This window comes from Diutina rugosa (assembly GCF_008704595.1).
Source record: "Diutina rugosa strain CBS 613 chromosome Unknown scaffold8_size298685, whole genome shotgun sequence".
Lineage (NCBI taxonomy): Eukaryota > Fungi > Ascomycota > Pichiomycetes > Serinales > Debaryomycetaceae > Diutina > Diutina rugosa.
Window position 1 is genome coordinate 114,834 of NW_022995114.1, and position 20,412 is coordinate 135,245.

At 47.5% G+C, this 20,412-nt stretch overlaps 10 protein-coding genes across 10 annotated transcripts; 5 read left to right on the plus strand and 5 right to left on the minus strand. All coding sequences in view use genetic code 12, as the record gives it.

The window, feature by feature from the left end:
- Positions 1 to 42: 42 nt before the first annotated feature.
- On the minus strand, positions 43 to 1,356 carry NMT1 (glycylpeptide N-tetradecanoyltransferase; the record flags this gene model as incomplete). The annotated part of the gene is made up of 1 exon (XM_034154630.1): positions 43 to 1,356. One exon carries the CDS (start codon positions 1,354 to 1,356, stop codon positions 43 to 45), a length of 1,314 nt encoding a protein of 437 aa, XP_034013156.1.
- A 376-nt stretch (positions 1,357 to 1,732) lies between these two features.
- DIURU_002024 (uncharacterized protein) lies at positions 1,733 to 3,283 on the plus strand (the record flags this gene model as incomplete). The annotated part of the gene is made up of 1 exon (XM_034154631.1): positions 1,733 to 3,283. The coding sequence occupies one exon, from the start codon at positions 1,733 to 1,735 to the stop codon at positions 3,281 to 3,283; it is 1,551 nt and encodes a 516-aa protein (XP_034013157.1).
- A 1,128-nt stretch (positions 3,284 to 4,411) lies between these two features.
- On the minus strand, positions 4,412 to 6,148 carry DIURU_002025 (Zn(II)2Cys6 transcription factor; the record flags this gene model as incomplete). The annotated part of the gene is made up of 1 exon (XM_034154632.1): positions 4,412 to 6,148. The coding sequence occupies one exon, from the start codon at positions 6,146 to 6,148 to the stop codon at positions 4,412 to 4,414; it is 1,737 nt and encodes a 578-aa protein (XP_034013158.1).
- Positions 6,149 to 7,052: 904 nt separating this feature from the next.
- DIURU_002026 (fungal specific transcription factor domain-containing protein) lies at positions 7,053 to 8,258 on the plus strand (the record flags this gene model as incomplete). Its single annotated transcript, XM_034154633.1, has 1 exon — positions 7,053 to 8,258. One exon carries the CDS (start codon positions 7,053 to 7,055, stop codon positions 8,256 to 8,258), a length of 1,206 nt encoding a protein of 401 aa, XP_034013159.1.
- Positions 8,259 to 8,526: 268 nt separating this feature from the next.
- DIURU_002027 (uncharacterized protein) lies at positions 8,527 to 9,408 on the plus strand (the record flags this gene model as incomplete). Its single annotated transcript, XM_034154634.1, has 1 exon — positions 8,527 to 9,408. The coding sequence occupies one exon, from the start codon at positions 8,527 to 8,529 to the stop codon at positions 9,406 to 9,408; it is 882 nt and encodes a 293-aa protein (XP_034013160.1).
- A 485-nt stretch (positions 9,409 to 9,893) lies between these two features.
- DIURU_002028 (Nem1-Spo7 phosphatase catalytic subunit) lies at positions 9,894 to 11,111 on the minus strand (the record flags this gene model as incomplete). The annotated part of the gene is made up of 1 exon (XM_034154635.1): positions 9,894 to 11,111. One exon carries the CDS (start codon positions 11,109 to 11,111, stop codon positions 9,894 to 9,896), a length of 1,218 nt encoding a protein of 405 aa, XP_034013161.1.
- Positions 11,112 to 11,590: 479 nt separating this feature from the next.
- Positions 11,591 to 12,265, plus strand: DIURU_002029 (3-oxoacyl-[acyl-carrier-protein] reductase (NADPH); the record flags this gene model as incomplete). Its single annotated transcript, XM_034154636.1, has 1 exon — positions 11,591 to 12,265. The coding sequence occupies one exon, from the start codon at positions 11,591 to 11,593 to the stop codon at positions 12,263 to 12,265; it is 675 nt and encodes a 224-aa protein (XP_034013162.1).
- Positions 12,266 to 12,472: 207 nt separating this feature from the next.
- DIURU_002030 (uncharacterized protein) lies at positions 12,473 to 16,792 on the minus strand (the record flags this gene model as incomplete). The annotated part of the gene is made up of 1 exon (XM_034154638.1): positions 12,473 to 16,792. The coding sequence occupies one exon, from the start codon at positions 16,790 to 16,792 to the stop codon at positions 12,473 to 12,475; it is 4,320 nt and encodes a 1,439-aa protein (XP_034013163.1).
- Positions 16,793 to 17,212: 420 nt separating this feature from the next.
- On the minus strand, positions 17,213 to 17,965 carry PRE9 (proteasome core particle subunit alpha 3; the record flags this gene model as incomplete). The annotated part of the gene is made up of 1 exon (XM_034154639.1): positions 17,213 to 17,965. One exon carries the CDS (start codon positions 17,963 to 17,965, stop codon positions 17,213 to 17,215), a length of 753 nt encoding a protein of 250 aa, XP_034013164.1.
- Positions 17,966 to 18,482: 517 nt separating this feature from the next.
- On the plus strand, positions 18,483 to 20,312 carry DRG1 (GTP-binding protein; the record flags this gene model as incomplete). The annotated part of the gene is made up of 2 exons (XM_034154640.1): positions 18,483 to 19,562; positions 19,800 to 20,312. The coding sequence occupies 2 exons, from the start codon at positions 18,483 to 18,485 to the stop codon at positions 20,310 to 20,312; spliced, it is 1,593 nt and encodes a 530-aa protein (XP_034013165.1).
- Positions 20,313 to 20,412: the final 100 nt, after the last annotated feature.

Sequence of the window (20,412 nt, forward strand, 5' to 3'; positions counted from 1 at the left end):
GGATTATGGATTATTTGTATGTATTATGGTAGACGTGTGAGTCTATAACAAAACTACCCCGACACCCAGAGTGGTATCCTCTAATACTTCCTTAGATTTAGGATTGATGCCTCCATTGACGGGTTGCTTTCGGTAGTTAAACAAGTAATAGTTCAAGAGTCCGTCACCTTGACCGAACTTGCAATCCTTGATAAAGAAAGTGTTGTCTTGAACGGTCAAACAATTGAATACGTCAACATTGTCCTCCTTCAGAGTCACGAGTGCATCGCTCACCAATTGTGTTAGTCTCTGCTTGTAGTCACCTTGAGAGTCATCAACTGCGTAGTAATAAAGGTATGCTACTCCTAATTCGTTGTGTTGAGCGTTGCCCAAAACAGTGAAGGGAAGTAAGTAGTAGGAGAAAAAGTCGGTTATCTTCCTATCAGTTTCCACGACATACGTCTTGATGACGTTGCTCGGTCCGTCGTCCTTGCCCAATAACCAGTGAGCCAATTCATCTTCCGTGAAAGTTTGAACAAGCTCAAACTTCTTTTGGAAGCGATGTAATAACTCTCCCACTTGCTTCAAATCCTTTTTCTCCATCGGCCGCAAACCAGGGGTCGATGTGGTGTCCGGGAGCGCGTAGTATGCTTCGACACCCTCCCGAGTCTGGTTTGCAGGCAAGTGCAGAAAGCCCACGTCGTTCAATTTACCCCAATTGATAGGGCGGTGGGCATAACGAGCTGTCGATACTGGCGACGGAAGCACGACACCCGCAGTATACAACGCCTGCCAGATATTCGCCTGGTTAACTCGACGGGTGATTTCTTTGATAAGCACGGGAGCCAACCGCTTGGCACGTAACTTCTTGTGGACGCAGAGGAAATTGATTTCCACAGAGGGAATATCAGTGTTTGTGGAGTTGAGGTGGAGATTGACGGGGATGGCCGAGATAAATGCCACAAGTTTACCAGTATCCTTGACCTTGACACCCACATGCCATTCTCGACGCCAACCAGGAGGTTTAAGACCCCACTTGAAGAACTCGTGCGAGTACTTGAATCTGAATGTGGCGTCTTGGTCCTCCACGTAATTCTCGTATAGAAGTTGATAGACTTCGTCCAACTCCTTTTCATTTTCAATGTCCACCGTCAGCCATTCAAACGCATCCAACATAGGGTACGGTTCAGATCTGACCTCACTAACTTGTTTGTGTTCAATGGGCCCTTCGCTGTCGATCTTTTCGTCCAATTTGGGAACGGGTTGGGTCTTCCAGAACTTGTAGTCATCCATGGTCTTCTGTTGACTGTCATCGAGCTCTTGGCCCATCAGAAGGAGCCTTAAGATCTCCTCGATTTGTGACGGGTGGTTGGACATGTGGAAAAATGAGAAACGATCCGAGGTCAGATAATGGACACGCCGAGGCCACGCTGACGTGAAATTAAGGTTATCCGCCACAAATTAGCGATGAAGTCAAAAAAATATACTAAAACCTGCTGGCATTGTAAATGATGCAAAATAACGTGGAGTATAAAATCGTGATAGTTGATTCTTCCTTTCTTCTTATTTTCTCTTTGGATTTGAGTAGTATCATTATCAGGTAACATTCAGTATACACACATTCGATATTACGATTAGTAAATGGACCTTTTGGTAAATGTTAATTTGTCGAAGTTTCAAGTTTGTTCGTTGTTGGTTATTATCTATGTGAGGCATCGCATCTCATCTCATCACTTCCTCTCAATAAGTCGACATGGCCACTGTCGTCCCCCCCCAAAACAAGCGACAGAAAAAGGAGGCCCAGCAGGTTCGAGAGGTCGATCTCGTGCCAGAGGATTTACCTCATGTGCTCATCAAATTCCAGGCTGCTGATCTGGGTGAACAAGTGGGTAGTCTGCTTCGAGTGCCTGGGGGCATCACCGAGAAACAACTTGAAGAATTGTTGAATCAAATCCAAGGTGAAACAGACGAACCCGTCCCTTACACTTTCCTGGTTCTTAACAATGAAGATGGTTCCGAATCACTTGTCGACATCAAAAGTACTCTTTATCACCTGGTACTCAAACCTGGCATCAAAACGACTGAAGATTTCTTGACCCTCGTGTACACTCCACGTGCAGTATTTAAAGTTAGACCTATCACCAGGTCAAATGCTGCCATTGCTGGTCATGGTCTGACGATTCTTTGCGCTCAGTTTGCTCCTAACGATTCTGGCCGTTTGTGCACTGGTGCTGGTGACAGCACCGCCCGCGTGTGGGATTGCTTGACGCAAACGCCTCTTTTCACGCTTAATGGCCATACCAACTTCGTCTTGGTGGTATCATATTCGCCGTGTGGCTCTATGATCGCTACTGGATCTATGGACAGCACTGTCAGGCTTTGGGATGCTAACACAGGTAAACCCATCGGTAAGCCGTTGACTGGTCACAACAAATGGGTTTCGTCGTTGGCGTGGGAACCGTTACATTTGACGAAAGAATCGGAAACTCCTCGGTTGGTGCTGGGACTGAAAGATGGTACCATTCGAGTGTGGGACACTACCCACACCCAATGCCTCTTCCTGATGAGTGGACACACTAACGCCGTGCTGTGTGTGAAATGGAGTGGATCTAACATAGTCTACCTGGCTTCTCACGATAAAACCATCAAGGCATGGGACATGAGTGCTCAGGGCAAGTGCATTCAGACTCTCAAGCTGCACGCTCACTGGGTGAACCACTTGTCGCTTTCTACTGACTACGTGCTTCGAAAAGGTGGCTTCGATCACACTCTGACGAGACTGCTGGCTCGCAAGGAGCTGCCGGCTGAACTTAGGCGAAAGGCCAAGGAGCAATACGAAAAAGCTGCCATGGTGAACGGTAAATTGAGCGAGAGACTTGTCCTGGCTCTGGACGATTTCACTATGTACTTTTGGGAACCTTTGAAACTGCTGAAGCCGGTTACCCGCATGACGGGTCATCAAAAGCTTGTCAACCATGTCCTGTTCCTGCCGGACGGGCGTTATGTTGTACTGTCTCTGTTTGATAACCTGATCAAGGTGTGGGACGGGCTCAAAGGTACTTTCATAGGCACACTCAGAGGGCACGTTGCTCCTGTGTACCAAACTGCTTGGTCTGCTGACAATCGGTTGTTGGTGAGTGCGCTGAAGGACACCACTCTCAAGGTGTGGGACATTCGGACGCGCAAACTCAAGGTGGATTTACCGGGCCATGCCGACGAGGTATTTGCAGTAGACTGGCTGGTAGATGGGGCTCGCGTTGGCTCCGGGGGCAAGGACAAGATGGTGCGGATATGGTCACACTAGGATAGTTATAGACACAAACACGAAAGCTCAAATAAAGCGATCTCCGAAACTGAATACACATTGGCTCATTGCGGAGGCGCCGAAAGCTCCATGAACAAGAACGCACATCAACCCATACATCGTCAAAAATGTCGTTGTATTGTTGGAGCATCTCGTAAGGCTGAAGCAAACTTCCTGAGCGTTACTTGTCTTCCCACTTTGCGATTATGTCAGTGTGAAGTGGGCCCATCATTCTGAATACATGTCAAACGAGCTTCAATCGAATACACTTCCGGAATGCATCCACACATGGGGCACCACAGTGCACTTGTTGCACCCCTTATGATGCTCCTGTTTATATGAGCTTGTCAGGAGATACAAATTGTCCAATTCATGATCGATCTCCTCGCGATACGTCAAGGTCCTTTCACCTAAAAGTTGGAATTTCCTTCGGTACCAGTCAGGCATATCTTGCTTCAGTAATAGGTATGTGGTTTAATAAAGCTCTTCAATCGATGTTTCAGGTCTGGTTGTACGAACGAAAGCTAGCAAGTTAATACGTTGGGTTATCGTAGAACGTCTCTCAAAATATGTCTCAGTTTACTGATGACCCACATTGGGTATACGACTCAAGTTGTGAACAGGGTAACCCCGGAGTTCCCGAGCTCCCCACCCAGCAGGTCACAAAGTCCAAAGAGGTAGTATGGCTCAACTTGAGTACTTGTTATTCTACGGTACGGCTCCTCACATAACTTCCCTATCGAGGTATGCCGGTGATTGAAGTTATCAAACATTTTGTGTCACTTAACAATTGCCGACGCGTATTATTCACAATAGGATGACTTGATCTGGTAGTCTCGCAAATTCAGGTAGATACAAGGTTTTCCTGGTGGTGATATTTGGTATATTTTAGACCCTTAACACAGAGAAACGTAGCTGTTCTTGAGTAAGTATTAAGCTGAACTGCCAGTTTTTGTGACGATACACGCGTCGAGACGTCGTGAGGTGATAGGAGTCACTGAGCTAAAAATAAAAGCATAAAAAATAATCGTCAACGAATTGACGACATTCCATATTCGGAACCTTAATTCCTAGGTACAGAAACGTTTTATTGTCTATCCTAATGCGGGTCGCCTAAACCGCCCCACGTTAACATACGCTCAAGTTCCAACCCAACTCGTTGCATAACTCCATCCAATCCACAACAATGTTACCTTGCGGATTGCGACGCCAGATAATCCGTAATAATTCCCGAATACGGCGAACGTTACCCACAGAGTAATTCTCGTAGACCGTGTCTACAAGACGTTGAATACGATCTCGGTCATACTCGGTCAGAGCTGCGACCCCGCTGATTATGATAGCCATATTGAGACACAGCACAAGACGAGGCATCACCGCCAAGCCCTCCATTAACTGAAGTTGACTCAAAAGAATCTGCTGGATATCAATTGCCGATGGTGCCATTTGCTTGAAGTACAAAAGAAGAAAGAGCTTGCAAGTATTGCGGAACACCTCGAAAAGCTTCATATGGGCGCTTCGTTCCAGCGGGGAATCAATATGGCCCAAGTTATTGAGAGGCTTGGCATTGGACACTCGAATCAATAGTGAATTGTATTGCTTTTCGATTTCCATATAATACTGAAGACGAGCGAATGAAAGATCGCTATTGTCGACATCCACACGAGCCATGCGAAGTTCAAGTTCATCTCGTGTAGAGCGGAAGTTTTGGTAAATATTTGTCATCTCTCCCAATAGTAATCCCAAAGGTTGAGTACACCCTTGAAAGGGATCAACACCATAATCTTCAGAGTATTCCAAAATTCGTACGACATCCAGGTAGCTGTTGATACTACACACGGTAGCGCCAGTCAGCAGCATTATATCATGGCATTGGAAATTTGCCACAAGAAACTTGGCATCGTTAGAGTATTGGTATCGCTCCAAAAACTTATTCACGCCGCCAACTTTTTTGAGAATGCCCACACACTTGTTGAATAAGCCATACCAATTGTGGACATCGCCCAGGCATACCTGGATTCCCAAACTAATGAGGTAGAATGCAAATTGCACGAATAACAGGGCCAGATCAGCGTCAGCACTAGATTTATTCGCGCGAACCAACAGATTTCGGGCTTTCCCGAGGTATTCGTTGACGATATCGATGTCATGATCACGGAATAATGCTCCCCACGCAGCTATTGCTTGCGAAATCAGCTCATGATCGTGGGCAGCGGCAAAAAATGTTTTGAGAAAGTAATTTGAACTTGATGGCAGCACCGAAAGAAGGGGAGCCACTTCGTGTTCAAAGTAATGAAGATAGTTGATGCCAGCATCATCTAAGTATAAGTTTGCGACCAGCAGTGGCTCAATGAGAAAGCTGAAATCAAATTCCGGGTATTCATGAGGTTGGATTTGCGTCAACGATGTACTCAACTCAAGAGGTTGATCGGTTAATTGATCAATTAAATGCGATGAAGCTGGAGAATTACTCACCTCAATTGTCGGGTTTGTATCGGTCACGGACATCGGCTCCACCCCAAGTATGGGTTCGGGGGTGATCAAGGTTTCAAAGTGAGATTCACCATGAGAATCAATGGCAATTGGCGTGGGGCATTTATCTGGGGATATGGAGGTTCGATTCCTCGCCGGCTTCGCTTTGTGAACCCGGTTTTCCAACGATTCGAAGCTTACCCGCTTGATCCCCCACTCACACGCAAGGCCCCGTGCCTCACAATAATTGCAGCGTGGACGGGTCTCGTCGCACTTCTTTTTCCGTCGGCGACAGGTGGTGCAACCAGTTTTCAGCCGGGTGCGTTTGTTACCGTCGGCTAGCGATATCTGGCGGTCTATGGCCGAGAGCGACGGGTCGAAGGTGACGAACATGACGTCGGATTAGACAGCCCTGGGGTAAATCTCAAAAAGCGTGCGCCTGGTAGCGCCGTGATCTACCCCTCCTTGCGACTTTGGCGGGGGTGACAGGCACCCGGTGCATAGCGGGGGCTCGACGCACTGGGTTAGGTCCAGAGTCAACAATGAGCCAAAACGGCCATGAATCAAACGTCAGTGTCGTATATTACAAGCGGGCATAAAAGAAACGACCATTTGGGGAAAAATCGGTATTGTGGGGTAGTTGATGCCGCTCCTATAAGCCACAATAATACTTGCCTCGCGTGAGACGAGGCTGAAGCGCAGCGAACATTTCCTTGAAGGGTAACAAAGGAGTTAACGTTCATCAAGGCCACTTGCGGCTGCAACAGGGTCTAAGCCGGTATTTTTGCTGTCCGCCTCAACGTGGCTATCTGCAAGGAAATCCTTTACGACGTAAACTAGACCCACCCCCGTATATGCCTTTCGCAGCTTTCTCGTCAATGCCATCTCCGCTTTTGAGTGTCACAGTAGATAGCGGGAGTCGCACCGCGGATCCGGCATTTCCGAGAATAATTGCGGGTGACCATCAACGCTACCCCAGATTACGGCTTGACGCCAGCGAGTCCTACACCTCTTGAAAGGCACCGCCATTACGATAATTTAGAGTCTTGGCTTGTGATTCATTAATTTTCAGTCATATACGTCTAATCAAATGGCGACAACACGTGGAAAGTACACTCGTCCTTGTGATGCTTGCGCTGTTCGAAAAGTCCGATGCAATACCCAAAACCCGTGTGATCGATGTATTGCCCACAAAATCATCTGTTCTTACAATCGGCCTCGGCGCAAAAGTGGTCCCAAACGTTTACGGGAGAAGACTAGGGCTCAGGTGGATGCACTCGCCAAACAGGTTGCGGTGATGGTGGATCACAGCGTTGAGCCAAAATTCACACCTGAGCAGTTATTACCATTTCTTCATCTATACCAGGCTTATTACTATGGCATATATCCTGTGGTACTGGTGCCCGAGCTTTCTCCAAGGATTTTGGCAATTCCTTCAGACATGACTGCGTATACGTTAGCGGTGTCAATTGCAGCCGCTGTTAGCATCCAATTACAATTCCTCACTTCCCCTCCCACCCTGCTCGTTGTCCCTGATGGATTTGACCCCATTAAATTTGGCATTGAGACCAAGCAAATGATCTACCAACTAGATCTCAACGGGACACCACTGGTGGATGCAGTCCTCATATACTTCTTCATGTATGTTCATCTGATTAATGTCAAGGGGGGTATATCAGCGGGAATCGCGTATCTTCGTCAGGCGATTGCAACAGCTCAAATATTACGGCTTGACGTTGAATCTACCTACGCTCAATTGACGCCAGCTAGAGCCCATGTTCTCCGCAAAGTGTTTTATCTACTTCTTGTCACAGAGAGATTCATCTCTATTTCTCATCGCATGCCTCCCATTCTCGAATCAATGATTGCCCACCCTCGATTGGCTGATGAGGAATACCAACAACTTCTTAATGGGTTTGGCGAACTTGTGAAGGTGTTTTCCATCCCACATAAGCTGTTCTTTGACCTGATAATCCAATACGGGGTAGGACTGAAGGAGCTTCGGCGTCAATGGGTCATCGATGTGCAATTCCAGCTTCAACTGATAGAAGTTAGCGACGACATGAGTGAGACGCAGAAGTTGAATCTATTATTGCTGAAGTATTGGATGGAAATGCTATGCTGGCATATGTGTAACCGTCAAGGCATCTTAGTTGACAAAACGCACGGGTTTGATCTGTTGCTGGTATTATTCCCCATCCATGTAGCGTACAGCTTTTTGGAGGATACCTCTTCATTATCCTTATTTGCATTTGAAAGTAACGGCCCGGGAGTGTGCATTAAACTTTGTGAGCTTGGCATAGGTCTTTGCGACCTGATATCGCTCCTTCATGATGACGAGAGCCACACTCGTAATATTGCTCACCACTGTTTGCTGCTGATATTCAGCTTAGTCACGCGTTTGAGAAATGACCTTACGTTTCCTAACCATTTGTATCAGCGCATTGAAGCAATGGTGACGCTTGGCCTGAGCTTTGGGGTAGACGAGTCAACATTTTTCTGAAGGTTACCGTCAAAAAAGCGACATGCATATTTACGAGACACAAAGCCGAAATGATGCCAGTAGCGGGCTACCAGGCGGCGACATGCTTCATGCTAATGTGGACTAATGTCCGTTAGCGCACCGTTCGAGGCGACTTCCTAAATAGGAAGGTAGGCTCCAAAACGACCATTTCGCTACCACAGTCTGGGAGTATAAGTAACGCTCGAAATTCCTAGTTTCTTCTTCTTCTCATCATCATCATCAACAACAACTCACTCTCTACAACATCATGAAGTTCTCCACTGCCGCTGTTGCCGCTGTTGCTGCCGCCTCCGTCCTGGCTCAAGCCATCCCTGCTCCCGTCGTTGTCGAAGAGGGCTTGGAAAAGCGTGCTGAACTCAATGATGTTCTCGGTGCCATTGACAACTTGGTCGCTGTCCTTAACACCAAGCGTGAAGCTGGTGAAATCGATGTTGTTGCCTACGCCGCTGAATTGGCCCAACGTGACTTCGACTGGAGCGCGCTTTTGCAACTGTTGCTCAAGGCTTTGCCTGGTCTTATCAAGTCTGTCTGGGACTCGGGTATCATCCAACTGGTGTTCAAGGCTATCTGGAACAACCAAACTATTAAGGATGCCCTTTTCAACGGGCTTAAGTACGTGCTTAACGCCATCTTGGGTCTCTTCACTAAGTCTGCTGACACCACCCCCGCCGCTGCTACTGGCAAGGCTCAAACTAAGAGAATGTTGGACGAACTTGAACGTCTTCAAATGTCCAACGACCTCTCGGCTCGTGACTTCGTTGACACTATTGGCACCATTATCAAGGCCATCTGGAACTCTGGCATCATCCAACTGGTGTTCAACTGGGTTATCAACTGGGTTAAGACCAACCCGGAACAAGTCCAGAACTTGCTCAAGCTGGCTTTGTCGGTGGTGTCTAAGTTGGTGAGTTCGATCTGGACCTGGGCTCAACAAAACGGTTACGTCGAAAAGGTCTTCCAATGGATCGGTGCCAACATTGGTAAAATTCTTACCTCCGTCATCAACTTCATCTTGAGCTTGTTCGGTGGCAACAAAGCTGGCACTACTACCCAAAGCGCGGCGCCTGCTCCTGCTCCCGCTGCTACTGGTGCCCCCAAGCAAAAGAGAGAATTCAACAGAATGTACTAGTGGTGCTTCTGCAAGGCCTGGAGCCTTATTACTTCTTCAAACTTAGACATTAGTTTGCTTTTTTGATTTTTTGATATCTAGCTTGATTTTAGGGAAATTTTTGAAAATACCTCTGGATTTTGATCCAGGTAATACATGACTATAAAAATTATCTGTAACGATCATCTTGATCACGCAATAGAACAATAATAGCCATCAGCTAGTCTAATTTGGTTACCTTATTCGGAGTGTCTCTATTATTGCTTGCTTTTGAAAAGTGTTGTGCTTATGCCCCTCCAAAATAGTCCATTATACATTTGGCGTGACCGACATGATTGATGATGAGCCTTAAAATTTACGAGTGCCGTGTATGACGGTTTAAGAAATGAAATGTGTTTATTTTTGGGTGGCCCCGTAAGTTCAAGATAGGGTCTCACACTATGCAAATTCAAAAGTGTCCAATAATTGGGGGCGGTCTATAATCATTAAGTTTTCAGCTAGATGGTTCAGGGTCTCCTAATGGGATTAGCTTGACCAAACATCTTATCACCACTGCGGAGACCTAAGATGTAACGAACATCAATGCATCGACTGAGCAGCCGCAACATAGGCAAAAGGTTTAAAAGATCGCGGTCATGTTGGTCATTGATCCAACCTTCAATCATTACCGCATTGTCTTCATGCAATGCATACAGTACAGGTGAATTGTCCAATATCACCACAGACTTGAGTTCGTCGGCTGCGAAGAACTTTGATAAGTCCTTGACATAGCCCACGCCTTTACGGAGCGTACAATGGTCACGATAGTAGCGCTTGGTGAATACTGGCGTATCCCGTAAGTTTCGCCGCTTGGCCCGGATAGTATTTTCAAGCCAATCAATGATAGGATCAGCATACTCCCGTACAGATGCGGTAAAAATCTGAAGTTCGTACCATTTGCTGATTTCCAGCAAAAAGTAATCGCAATGAGGGCGTTTGTAGACGTAGTAAAGACTAGCAAGTCCGTTCAATTGGATCTCGATGACTTTCGGCAGTGGTGCTCCACTAAATGCCAGACGCGGCTGACTCCGCAGAAGCGAATGGATGAGAGTTTCGTCCAAATCAAGAACCAACTTCTTTCGAGGCTTCGGCCGTTCAGGGTTTCGAGAACGTGGGTATAGCCGCAATGGTGACGGGATGATGTATTTTTGTGTGCACAGCAGCAGCTTTACTGGGTCGACGTATGATTCTGCTGGCTCACTGATATCGACCGAGTCATCCAGCGCCACCAGCGAGGAGCGAGGTCGCAGGGCAGTAAGCACTTGGGAGCGAAGGGAAGTCTGCGCCGGCGCAGGCATTCTCGGTTCCTCGACGACCACATCGGTGGCCATCGTCTTCTTCAGTGTAAACCATGAGGGAATGGCAACAAAATGGTATATAAGAAGAATCGGATGGATGATCATATAATTGGGGAAGAAGAGTATGGCCATGATGACTCGCGATGTCCACAGCAGTCCTTCGGGAGAAGACACCAGTTCCTGTTCCACCGACGCGTCATCGCTGCCGGGAACGGCATCTTCTTCGGGCTCTCGTGGGGTTGGACTCGGTAGAGGATCGTCTTTGTCTTCGATTTGATCAACCGTGACCTCGGGACAAACAGTGCCCTCCGTCTCCTCGCCGGCGCCATCTTGAAGAGGGGGGCTGTAGGCGGTGATCCGGTTAGCCAAGAGCTTAAACGAGTTCATCGAAGGGTCTTCGCAAACAACGTTACTGACCGGTAAACTTGAGGAGGCGTTGGCTTTGGTTGGGGTCGCGAGTGGTTGGGCTTAAGTGACGTGAAGATGTTGGTGTTGGGGCCTGCGGTCACGTGGGATCGGTACGAGCGCAAACGCAGCCTAACAGTAATTGTTGAGGCTCAGGGCTACGCTACAGGTCGTTCCCGGCCACAGACGGAACGGATTCGGTAATTAGCGACGACAGCCGTATCCGGGGTAGCCCTCTCGCTTCGATGGAGGATCCACCACACTGTAGTTCGCAATCACGAGGTGGCGTACCCGTCACTGCCCTCCACCGACCCCGCACCGGTGACACCGTCCTAAGCAAGTCTACATAACGGCGGCATTCCTATTTCCCGTTAGGTGCATGTCATTTGCTTCCTTGCTCATAGGCGCACAATATACCCCGGTACTGGTCTCATGCCAGGGTCATTCCGCATTTACCTACGATGAAAGCGGTGATCACTGGAGGATCACGGGGCTTAGGGCTCGGAGTGGCTCAAGCATTTGCGAAGCGAAACATTCCCGTCACGCTAGTGTCTCGCTCCCAATCCAATCTCGATGCCGCGATCGCTAGCCTTCCTGGATTGGGTCACGCCACCGTGGCTGCAGACCTTTCCAAGGGCGACGTCAGTATTGACTGGACCGGGGTTACCTATTTGGTGAACTGTGCTGGCATTGCCCCCGCCCTGCTTATGGTGCTGATGGCTGATAAAGACATCGAACGAACTATAGCTACCAATTTGACCAGCCCGTTAAAGCTACTGAAGCAGGCAATAAAGCCATTGATGGCTAATGGTAAGCGGGAAAATATAAGCCCTGCCATCGTTAACGTTCTGTCAAAGCTCGCGATACCTGATCATTGCGTACAGTCCGGCCTGACCGTGTATTCTGCTACTAAGGGGGCTCTTGCGGTGTTCTCGCAGTCTTTGGCGCATGAACTCAACGGTAAAGTTAGAGTCAATTGCGTTCTTCCCGGCCTTATGGACACCGACATGGGTAGACTGGCGGGTATAGATGCCCCCATGGTACCGGTGCAAGACGTGAGTGAAAGAATTGTTGAACTTGCAGTAGGCGACGAAAACGGCGTCTGTGAACTCATCGACGTCGAAGCAGAAAACTAACTCTGCTGACATTGTAGTGGTACTCAACATTCGAATTACTTTGTTTTAAATTATAGGAAATTCTCTTGATCATTTCAAGTTACCTGAATAAATTTTTTAACTAGCTGAAAGGCTCAAGCATTTGATAATCATGTACTTGAGTGAGTCTTAACATCTACTCTGATTTATTCAAAAATCGCGCGCTTGTATTATCATAACTCATTAATATTACCACAACAGCATCGTAACCATTTGCAATACCTTCATTGCATCCTTTCTTCCCCTCAAATTGGGTGGCACAAAACAATTTGTTTCCACCGCCTTTTCGTCAACAATTACATCGTCATCATCACCTTGATCGACCACCACCGCTCTGGATTCTCGTGGCAATTCCAAATTATTCAAGTCCACTGCAACCTTCAACGATTGCTTGATTGAAACCAGATTTTCATCGGCCCATTTAGTTACCTCAGTTTCAGGCAAAAAATGCGTAAGCAAATGGCCAAACTTGACACAACCTTCCTCAATTGAGTCGGAACCACCAATAATTCGGTAGAAAAATCTCCATATGCGCTGTTTATCCTCAGTCTGCAACGGAGATTTGTTTTCAACATCAATCAGTGACACAGGAAGTCCAAACATAAGCGCCAATTGCAAATCAACCACATAGCGCTTATCCCCCTTCTCAAACACGTACAATGGTCCAAACCGATCTAGACGTTCACCAACAGTACCGTCAAAACCAAGTGCAGCGAGAAGTCCCTCCGGGTAGTTTTCTTTCACCAATTGTTGCTGCAACTTGAGACGCTTTTCCTGGATAAGCTTACAATGTTGCTCAGCTTCATGAGCTTGGCGCTCACGCTCCAACGATTTAGCTTCCTCAACACGTTGCTCTTCCTTATGCTTCATTTCGATCTCCTGTTGGCGTAAACGCTCTTTTTCACGCTCGGCCTTGAGGAACATGTCTCGTCTAGCTTTCTTCTTCGCTTCTTGTTTTTGCTGCCAGGCGCGGGCCTGCTCGGCGTCACGTTCGCGAGGAATATGCTCCGGATGAGGAGACGGCAGGGCCAGCTTCTCTCGGTCATCAGCGGCTAAACCCTGTGCTGTTGATTGGGGTTGTGGCAGTAAAGAACCCCCAGTAGGTGCAGTGGCCACGCGTCTAGGAGGTGATGCTTCATCCTTGGAAAGTGTCTCCAGTCGCGATCGCTTAGCTTCGCGACCGTCGTTCTGATCACGATCCCTCAGCTTACGCTTGCGTACAACTATCAACTGTTCTTCTTCATCTTCGTCATTACTTTCATCTCCACTTGGTTGACTCTCATTGTCGAGATTTGGCTTCACATCCTCCGATTTAACTTCATGACGAGTGTGCTCAATAGTCTGCCCGTGCTTCTTAGATTTAACATCCTCATCGTTGTTGCTATCTTCCTCATCATCACTTGGAGCAATCAGAGGTGCGCGCAGCAGGCTCTTCATATGGGCGCGTACGAAATTCTTCGAGGTACTCCGCAGAGGAACCTGGGGTCTCTTCTTATCCATATACTGCTGGATTAAAACAACTTCCTTAGGGTCGTACTTGATAGCAGTTTGGGCGATTTGGAGAGCATTCCGATTATCAGAATGGCGAATCTTGAATGGATCAGCTCCTTTAGAAAGAAGCAGCTCAACGGTATCTAGATGACCACGTCCAACCGCCGCCAATAAGGCCGTAGTGCCACAATCATTTTCCGTGTCCAAATCGAAACCCAGCAGATCCAACCCAAGGATGATATCAACAAGTTCCGAATGACCATTTCTTGCTGCCAAAAAGAGAATGTCAGGCTTAGCAGAAAGCAGATTACCCTGGACGAAATATGTTGCCGTTTGCTCCTTGGTACCTTCAGCAGCGTACTTATATATTTGCTTTTTACGAAGCAAATCAGCAAAATACATGTCATGAGGATCATCAATAACTTGTCGAGGAGCATCAGCTCTTGTATCGGCGGCTTCCGCTGATGCCACAATTTCTTGTTGAGGCCGCTCTTCAATTGCCTTTTCAAGAAGAGCAACGATGTCCTCATAACCGTCTTCGTCACCGTGATCATTGAGAATTTTCGTTAACGCATTAAGGCCATCAATGTTATAGATTGTGGGATCAGCTCCATGCCGCAAAAGACACTTGACAGTCTCAAGATGCTTATTTTCGGCAGCATCAATAAGAGGAGTCTCACCTGCACCCACAGCGTCAGCTTTGGCGTTTACATTGGCCCCGTGACTCAAGAGAAGTTCAACAACTTCAGTGTTACCTTCAAGCGCTGCTTCATGCAAACAAGTGAAACCACCAAAATCTTTTTCGTTTGCATCAGCTCCACGAGCAAGATATTCCTTGATGAGTCGCAAGTCCCCTTTTTTACAAGCACGTTGAAGAAGGGTTCTTCCACCAGAGTCACGCTTGATTTTATACGGCTTTGATGTGGCCAAGCTCTCCAGAGATCGAGCGTCAGCGGGGCGGGGTCTCTTGTTCAACGAGGGATTTTCGCCTTCATCTTCATCTTCGTCGTCAACTTCCCCAAAGCTTTCCTCGTCAGGTAAAACATTGCGATGCTTGCGTTTGAGACGGGATCTATCACTCTCATTTTTGCGGATATACTGCTTAGCCTTGTCAAAGTGAGGAGGAGAATCGCCAGCGACCGTCTCGGTATCAGAGTCCACGACATCCCGTTGTTTTGTGGGTTCCAGTATGTGCTTCTTCAAATCGGGCTTCGAGGAGGCGTCAAGAACACCAGTACCCAAAGCATGGAAATACAGATCCGGCTTGGGAGTATCCTTGACGGGGGACAACGTCAGTGTATCGAAAGAGGAGTCAATCTTGAGGGGCGTGGCAGGGACGCGTTTTGGAGTCATTTGCGTCTTTTCTGCTGATTCGAGACTATCCGGAAGGTTTTGACCAACTTCATTTGTGGTCGACATTTCCTCCTCCTTAACTATATCCTCTTTGCCCTTAGATTGTGGTACTTCAAACTTATCCCTTGAGTCATCAATCATGCCTTCGTCCTTTGAATCTTCAAGTTCCGCTTTCTTAAGTTCCTCTTTCTGAAGTTCCTCTTTCTGGAGTTCCTCTTTCTTCACAACCTCTTTGTTCTCTTCTGTTTTCTTCTCTCTCTCTTTCTCCTCTTCATCTTTATCAGAATTCGAAGACTTGGCGGCTTCTGTGATATTAGCCAAATCAACAATTGGCTTTAATAGCGGAGAAGGCCTTTGCTCGGTTGACAACTGCAGCTCTTTGGACGAAGCCTCTTGTAAGCCCTTAGCAATAAGATCATCCAGTGACAGTTTTGGCTTCGCGGGCTCAACGTGTTTAATTGTATCTTTGGCGTTTGCGGACTGCTCCACAGGTGATTTGGACAAACTACCCGAAGGCGCAATTTTAGAATTGTCGTTTGGTTTTAACAAGTTGTTGTTGCCGTCGTGTTTTTCCAAAGTTGCAGGCAGCTTTGTTTGCTTTGTTGCGACACTGTTAGAACTTGTTCCCTCGTCATCCTCTATGACTGACACAGGCTTGTCATTCGACGCAGAGCGGGAGGACAAGTTCTCGACCAGGGTTGCCGACTCAGTCACCATCTTTTGCTTTAACAGTTTGTATTCACTGAACAGCTTTTTCTTCGGTTCTGCTGGGAAGCTTGGTCTTTCAGGCTCATCACCCAACTTGAACGCAGCCTTCGAAGTGTTGGCTTGTGAAGTGGTACTTGCCGAAGGTCCGCGAGGTAACGTGGATGCATTTGAAGCTTCGTGTGGTGCTTTTTGGGGGAGATCCACGAAACTATTGTCGCGAACTTCAGATTTGGATCGAGTTTGTTCTCTGTCTCGGGGCTCGACATGACTGTTTCTTCGACTAAGAGATCGAGAGTCACGTTGGTCCTTGCTCCCATCCTTCGAGTCTCGTCTCTCCAAGTTTCGGCGATCGTCACGACGGCTGTCGCGGCGCTCATCTCTCAGGCCACGGCGTTCATCCACGTTTTCCCGACGATCATCGCGAGAGTCACGTCGTTCGTCCCTGGAGTCCCTTCGGTCATCTCGACCATCTTCACGGCGCTCACTCTCCTTAGGTCGCTCATCTCGAGAGTCTCGGCGGTCGTCTCGAATTTCTCGTCTGCGGTCGTCTCGGCCCCCTCTCCGCCGTCGCAGTGGTTTGTAAGAGTCAGTTCCACCTCCGTAATATTTGTCATAACGCTGGTCGTATCGTTGCAGGTGCTTCTGATAGCTTTCATAACGGCGCCGCTCGCGATCACGGTCGCGATCACGATCCCGTTCACGTTCACGGTCGCGGTCCAGCCCGTACTTAGAGTACTTTCCAGAGTTTCCCGCAAGGCCTGAGCTGCCACTAGAAGCATTGGACCCGCTGCCAGAGCGGTACGCGCCGTAGTAGTCTCTTCGCTGGGAGCTCGAGTACAGTCCTCCGCCACTGGTACTCAGTTGACCGGGTGTGGGCTCGGGTGGACTTCGTTTGTCCGAGCCAGACGAACCGGTATATCGCGGGCCGTAGTACAGGCCGCCTCGGTTGTAGGACATTGGAGTAGCTGAAGCGTTTGAATGTCAAGGGTAGTTTTTTGCGTCACTGTTATAAAGTGTCCTGCAGACAAATGTAGGACGCGGCAGCTTAACTCCTCCGAGACTCCTCGGGTATACCACGCTAGAGCTGCAAAGGCTAACGTCAGTTTCGGGAAGGTGAATCTAACGTGTCTTTGCCTGAGAACAAAGCTCAATGAAAAATACGACGAATTTTTTATAGGTCATTTTTCCACTCGGGGTACAACGAGTCGCTCGATGCGTCCATCGTCTCTGAAATACAAGTTCTACCGAACTCACAATACCACCGTGGGTTGGCAAATAAATCACCAAATATTTAAGTGACCGATGTATCGTAAGGCTACCCCGGATTTTTCGACTACGCAGTTGCATGCTCTATCATTATCATTACTACTAGTAAAACTACTCATCCAGATCTTTGTCATCCAATACCCCCGAGTCAGCGATAAGCGCATCGATATCCTTGGGCAGCCACGCTTTGTGGACAACCTTGCCATCCTTCGTCTTACTCAAAGTGGCAAATTCCAACTTGTCCAGCTTCAAGTTCAGCGAGTCCATCGTCTTCAGTAACACCTTCACCGCGAGGAAACACGCGTCCTTCAACGAGATATCGTCAGTAAAGTCCTTTTTCAAAAGAGTTTGAGCCGCGGAGTTGTTGGCCCCGATCGATGTTGCTCTCCACCCCAGGTAGTTGCCCGACGGATTCGACAGGTATAATTGGAATTCGTAGCGATCATCGTACCCAGCATAAAGGAAGGCAACACCAAACGGACGCAACCCCCCGTGCTGAGTGTAACCTTGCTTGATGTTGCAAACTTGTTTGATCAATTGTTCACAAGGAATTTGCTCACCATACTTCTTCAAGTAAAGTTGAGCTTGCACTCGAGCATGATTGACCAAGATGGTCGCATCAGCCGTCATCCCGGCAACAGCGGCCACCATATGGTCGTCAACCACGTAGATCTTCTCCGGAGACCCGTCGTCGTCGAGCAATTTCGACGTCACCTTCTTCTCGCATGCAAGCACGACACCCTCAGTGGAAAGAATGCCAATTGCGGTACCGGCATTGGAAATGGCCTCCTGGGCGTATTCCACTTGATAGAGACGCCCTTCGGGCGAGAAGATCGTTGTTCTCGAGTCGTACCGACGCAGCATGGTAAAGGTATTTTGCCACCGCGCACCCGATGAAGACGGGTGGAGAGGGCGTCCACCACGAGACCTGTGTAGAATAACTGAACATAAACAAAAGTATCAAATTGAATCCACCACTTTTGAGGGATCTTGAGAAATTGATTTTACATTCATCTTATGAACGAGCCGGAGTTAACTTGAGTACAAGAGAGAATGTCTAAGGCGTTTCTGACAAAGTACGTTCAACTTAACACGATTTTTGAAGATACTTGCTCTTCTTTTCGTATTAGTATCTTTATTATTAAGAGTTGGAACACAATTTAAACTCAAACGATGATTTCGATTGAACAATGGCGAACTTGACAAGCCATGCCCATATCGCGTAACTTAAATGACAGTATCTAGGCTTTAAGCTTGTGAGTAGCCTTTAATTCATCACGCTAGATTAAAAGTTATTGCATATGCTTAGATTTTTCACGTTGACCTCTACCATATAGATCTTCGATTCGCGAAGCGAACTTTTGCACTCGTTACATTCAAGATGACTACCGTTGAAAAGATCAAAGCCATCGAGGATGAGATGGCCAAGACCCAAAAGAACAAGGCCACCTCGTTCCACTTGGGTCAGTTGAAGGCGAAGTTGGCTAAGCTTCGGCGTGAGTTGTTGACTGATTCCAGCGGTGGTGGTGGTGGTGGTGGTGTAGGGTTCGATGTCGCTCGTACCGGGGTTGCCACTATTGGGTTTGTTGGGTTCCCCTCAGTGGGGAAGTCAACCCTCTTGTCCAAGTTGACTGGTACCCACTCTGAAGCTGCTGCTTATGAGTTCACTACATTAACCACAGTCCCTGGTGTCATCAAATACAAGGGGGCCAAGATCCAAATGTTGGATTTACCCGGGATTATTGAGGGTGCCAAGGACGGTAAGGGTAGAGGTAGACAGGTCATTGCTGTTGCCCGGTCCGTCAACCTCATCTTCATCGTTCTTGACGTTAACAAGCCTCTCCATCACAAGCAGATCATCGAAAAGGAATTAGAAGGTATGGGTATTCGACTCAACAAAGAACCTCCCAACATCGTCATCACAAAGAAGGAACGTGGTGGGATTAATATCACCACCACTCTGCCGTTGACACATCTTGACAACGATGAAATCAGAGCTGTGATGAGTGAATACAAAATCAACCTGGCAAATATTGCATTCAGATGTGACGCCACTGTCGATGACTTGATTGATGCTATCGAAGCGAAGGCTCGTAAGTACATTCCTGCCATCTACGTTCTTAACAAAATTGATGCTTTCCTGATTGAGGAATTAGATTTGATGTACAAAATTCCCAATGCTATTCCCATTTCGTCAGGTAACGGGTGGAATCTTGACGATTTGCTCGAGATGATGTGGGAGCGTCTCAAATTGGTCAGAGTGTACACCAAGCCCAAGGGTAAGTTACCGGACTTCAATGAGCCGGTGGTGTTGCGGAATGACCGTTGTACGGTTGAAGATTTCTGTAACTCCATCCACAAGTCCTTGGTTGAAGATTTCCGAAACGCTCTTGTGTACGGTACCTCAGTCAAGCACCAACCTCAAATTGTAGGTTTGCAACATCAATTGGAGGATGAGGATGTTATCACCATTCTCAAAAAGTAATAGTTTATATAGTTTTCTCACCTAATACATTTGTTTTAATACCGTCTGTTGCGTTCTGGCCTGAGCTCTCAGTGATTCAATCGTTTGTCGGCGTCGGTAGTGCGACAGGTATTTTCCGCGTACCAACGCTCCACCACGACACTCGCAACACACCTCAGGAATGGTACGTATCCTTATTTGAGTTGAGCCTACTGAACGAGTACTAACCAATAGTCGCAATCATTGAAACCATACTTGACGGCGGTGCGGGCGTCGCTTACGGCGGCGATCTGTCTTGAGGACTTTTCGTCCCAATTGGTCGAAAGACACAACCGGCCGGAAATCGAAGTCGAGCCCAACCACACGCCTGAGTTGATTTTGAATCCCATGGTTATCGCCAGAAACGAGAACGAGCTGATTTTGATCGAGCCGTCGGTGAACTCAGTGCGGGTTTCGATCAAGATCAAACAAGTCGACGAAATCGAGCAATTATTGGTCCACATGTTTACCCGGTTCTTGACGCAAAGAGCCGAACAGTTCTTCATTTTACGGCGGGTTCCGATAAAGGGCTACGACCTTTCTTTCCTTGTGACCAACTTCCACACTGAGAAGATGTTGAAGGCTAAATTGGTCGACTTCATTGTCGAATTCATGGGTGTGGTTGACAAGGAAATCCGTGAGATGAAATTGTTCTTGAACGCCCGTGCTAGAGTTATCGCGGAAAGTTATCTCGAACCTTTCGATTAAAGGGCTATCGAGAACTATGCCCCTAACTAAAATGGAAGAATGACGTACGAAATAGAATAAAAAACATTTGGCATCATAAACTTCACTTTAAAAGGTATAT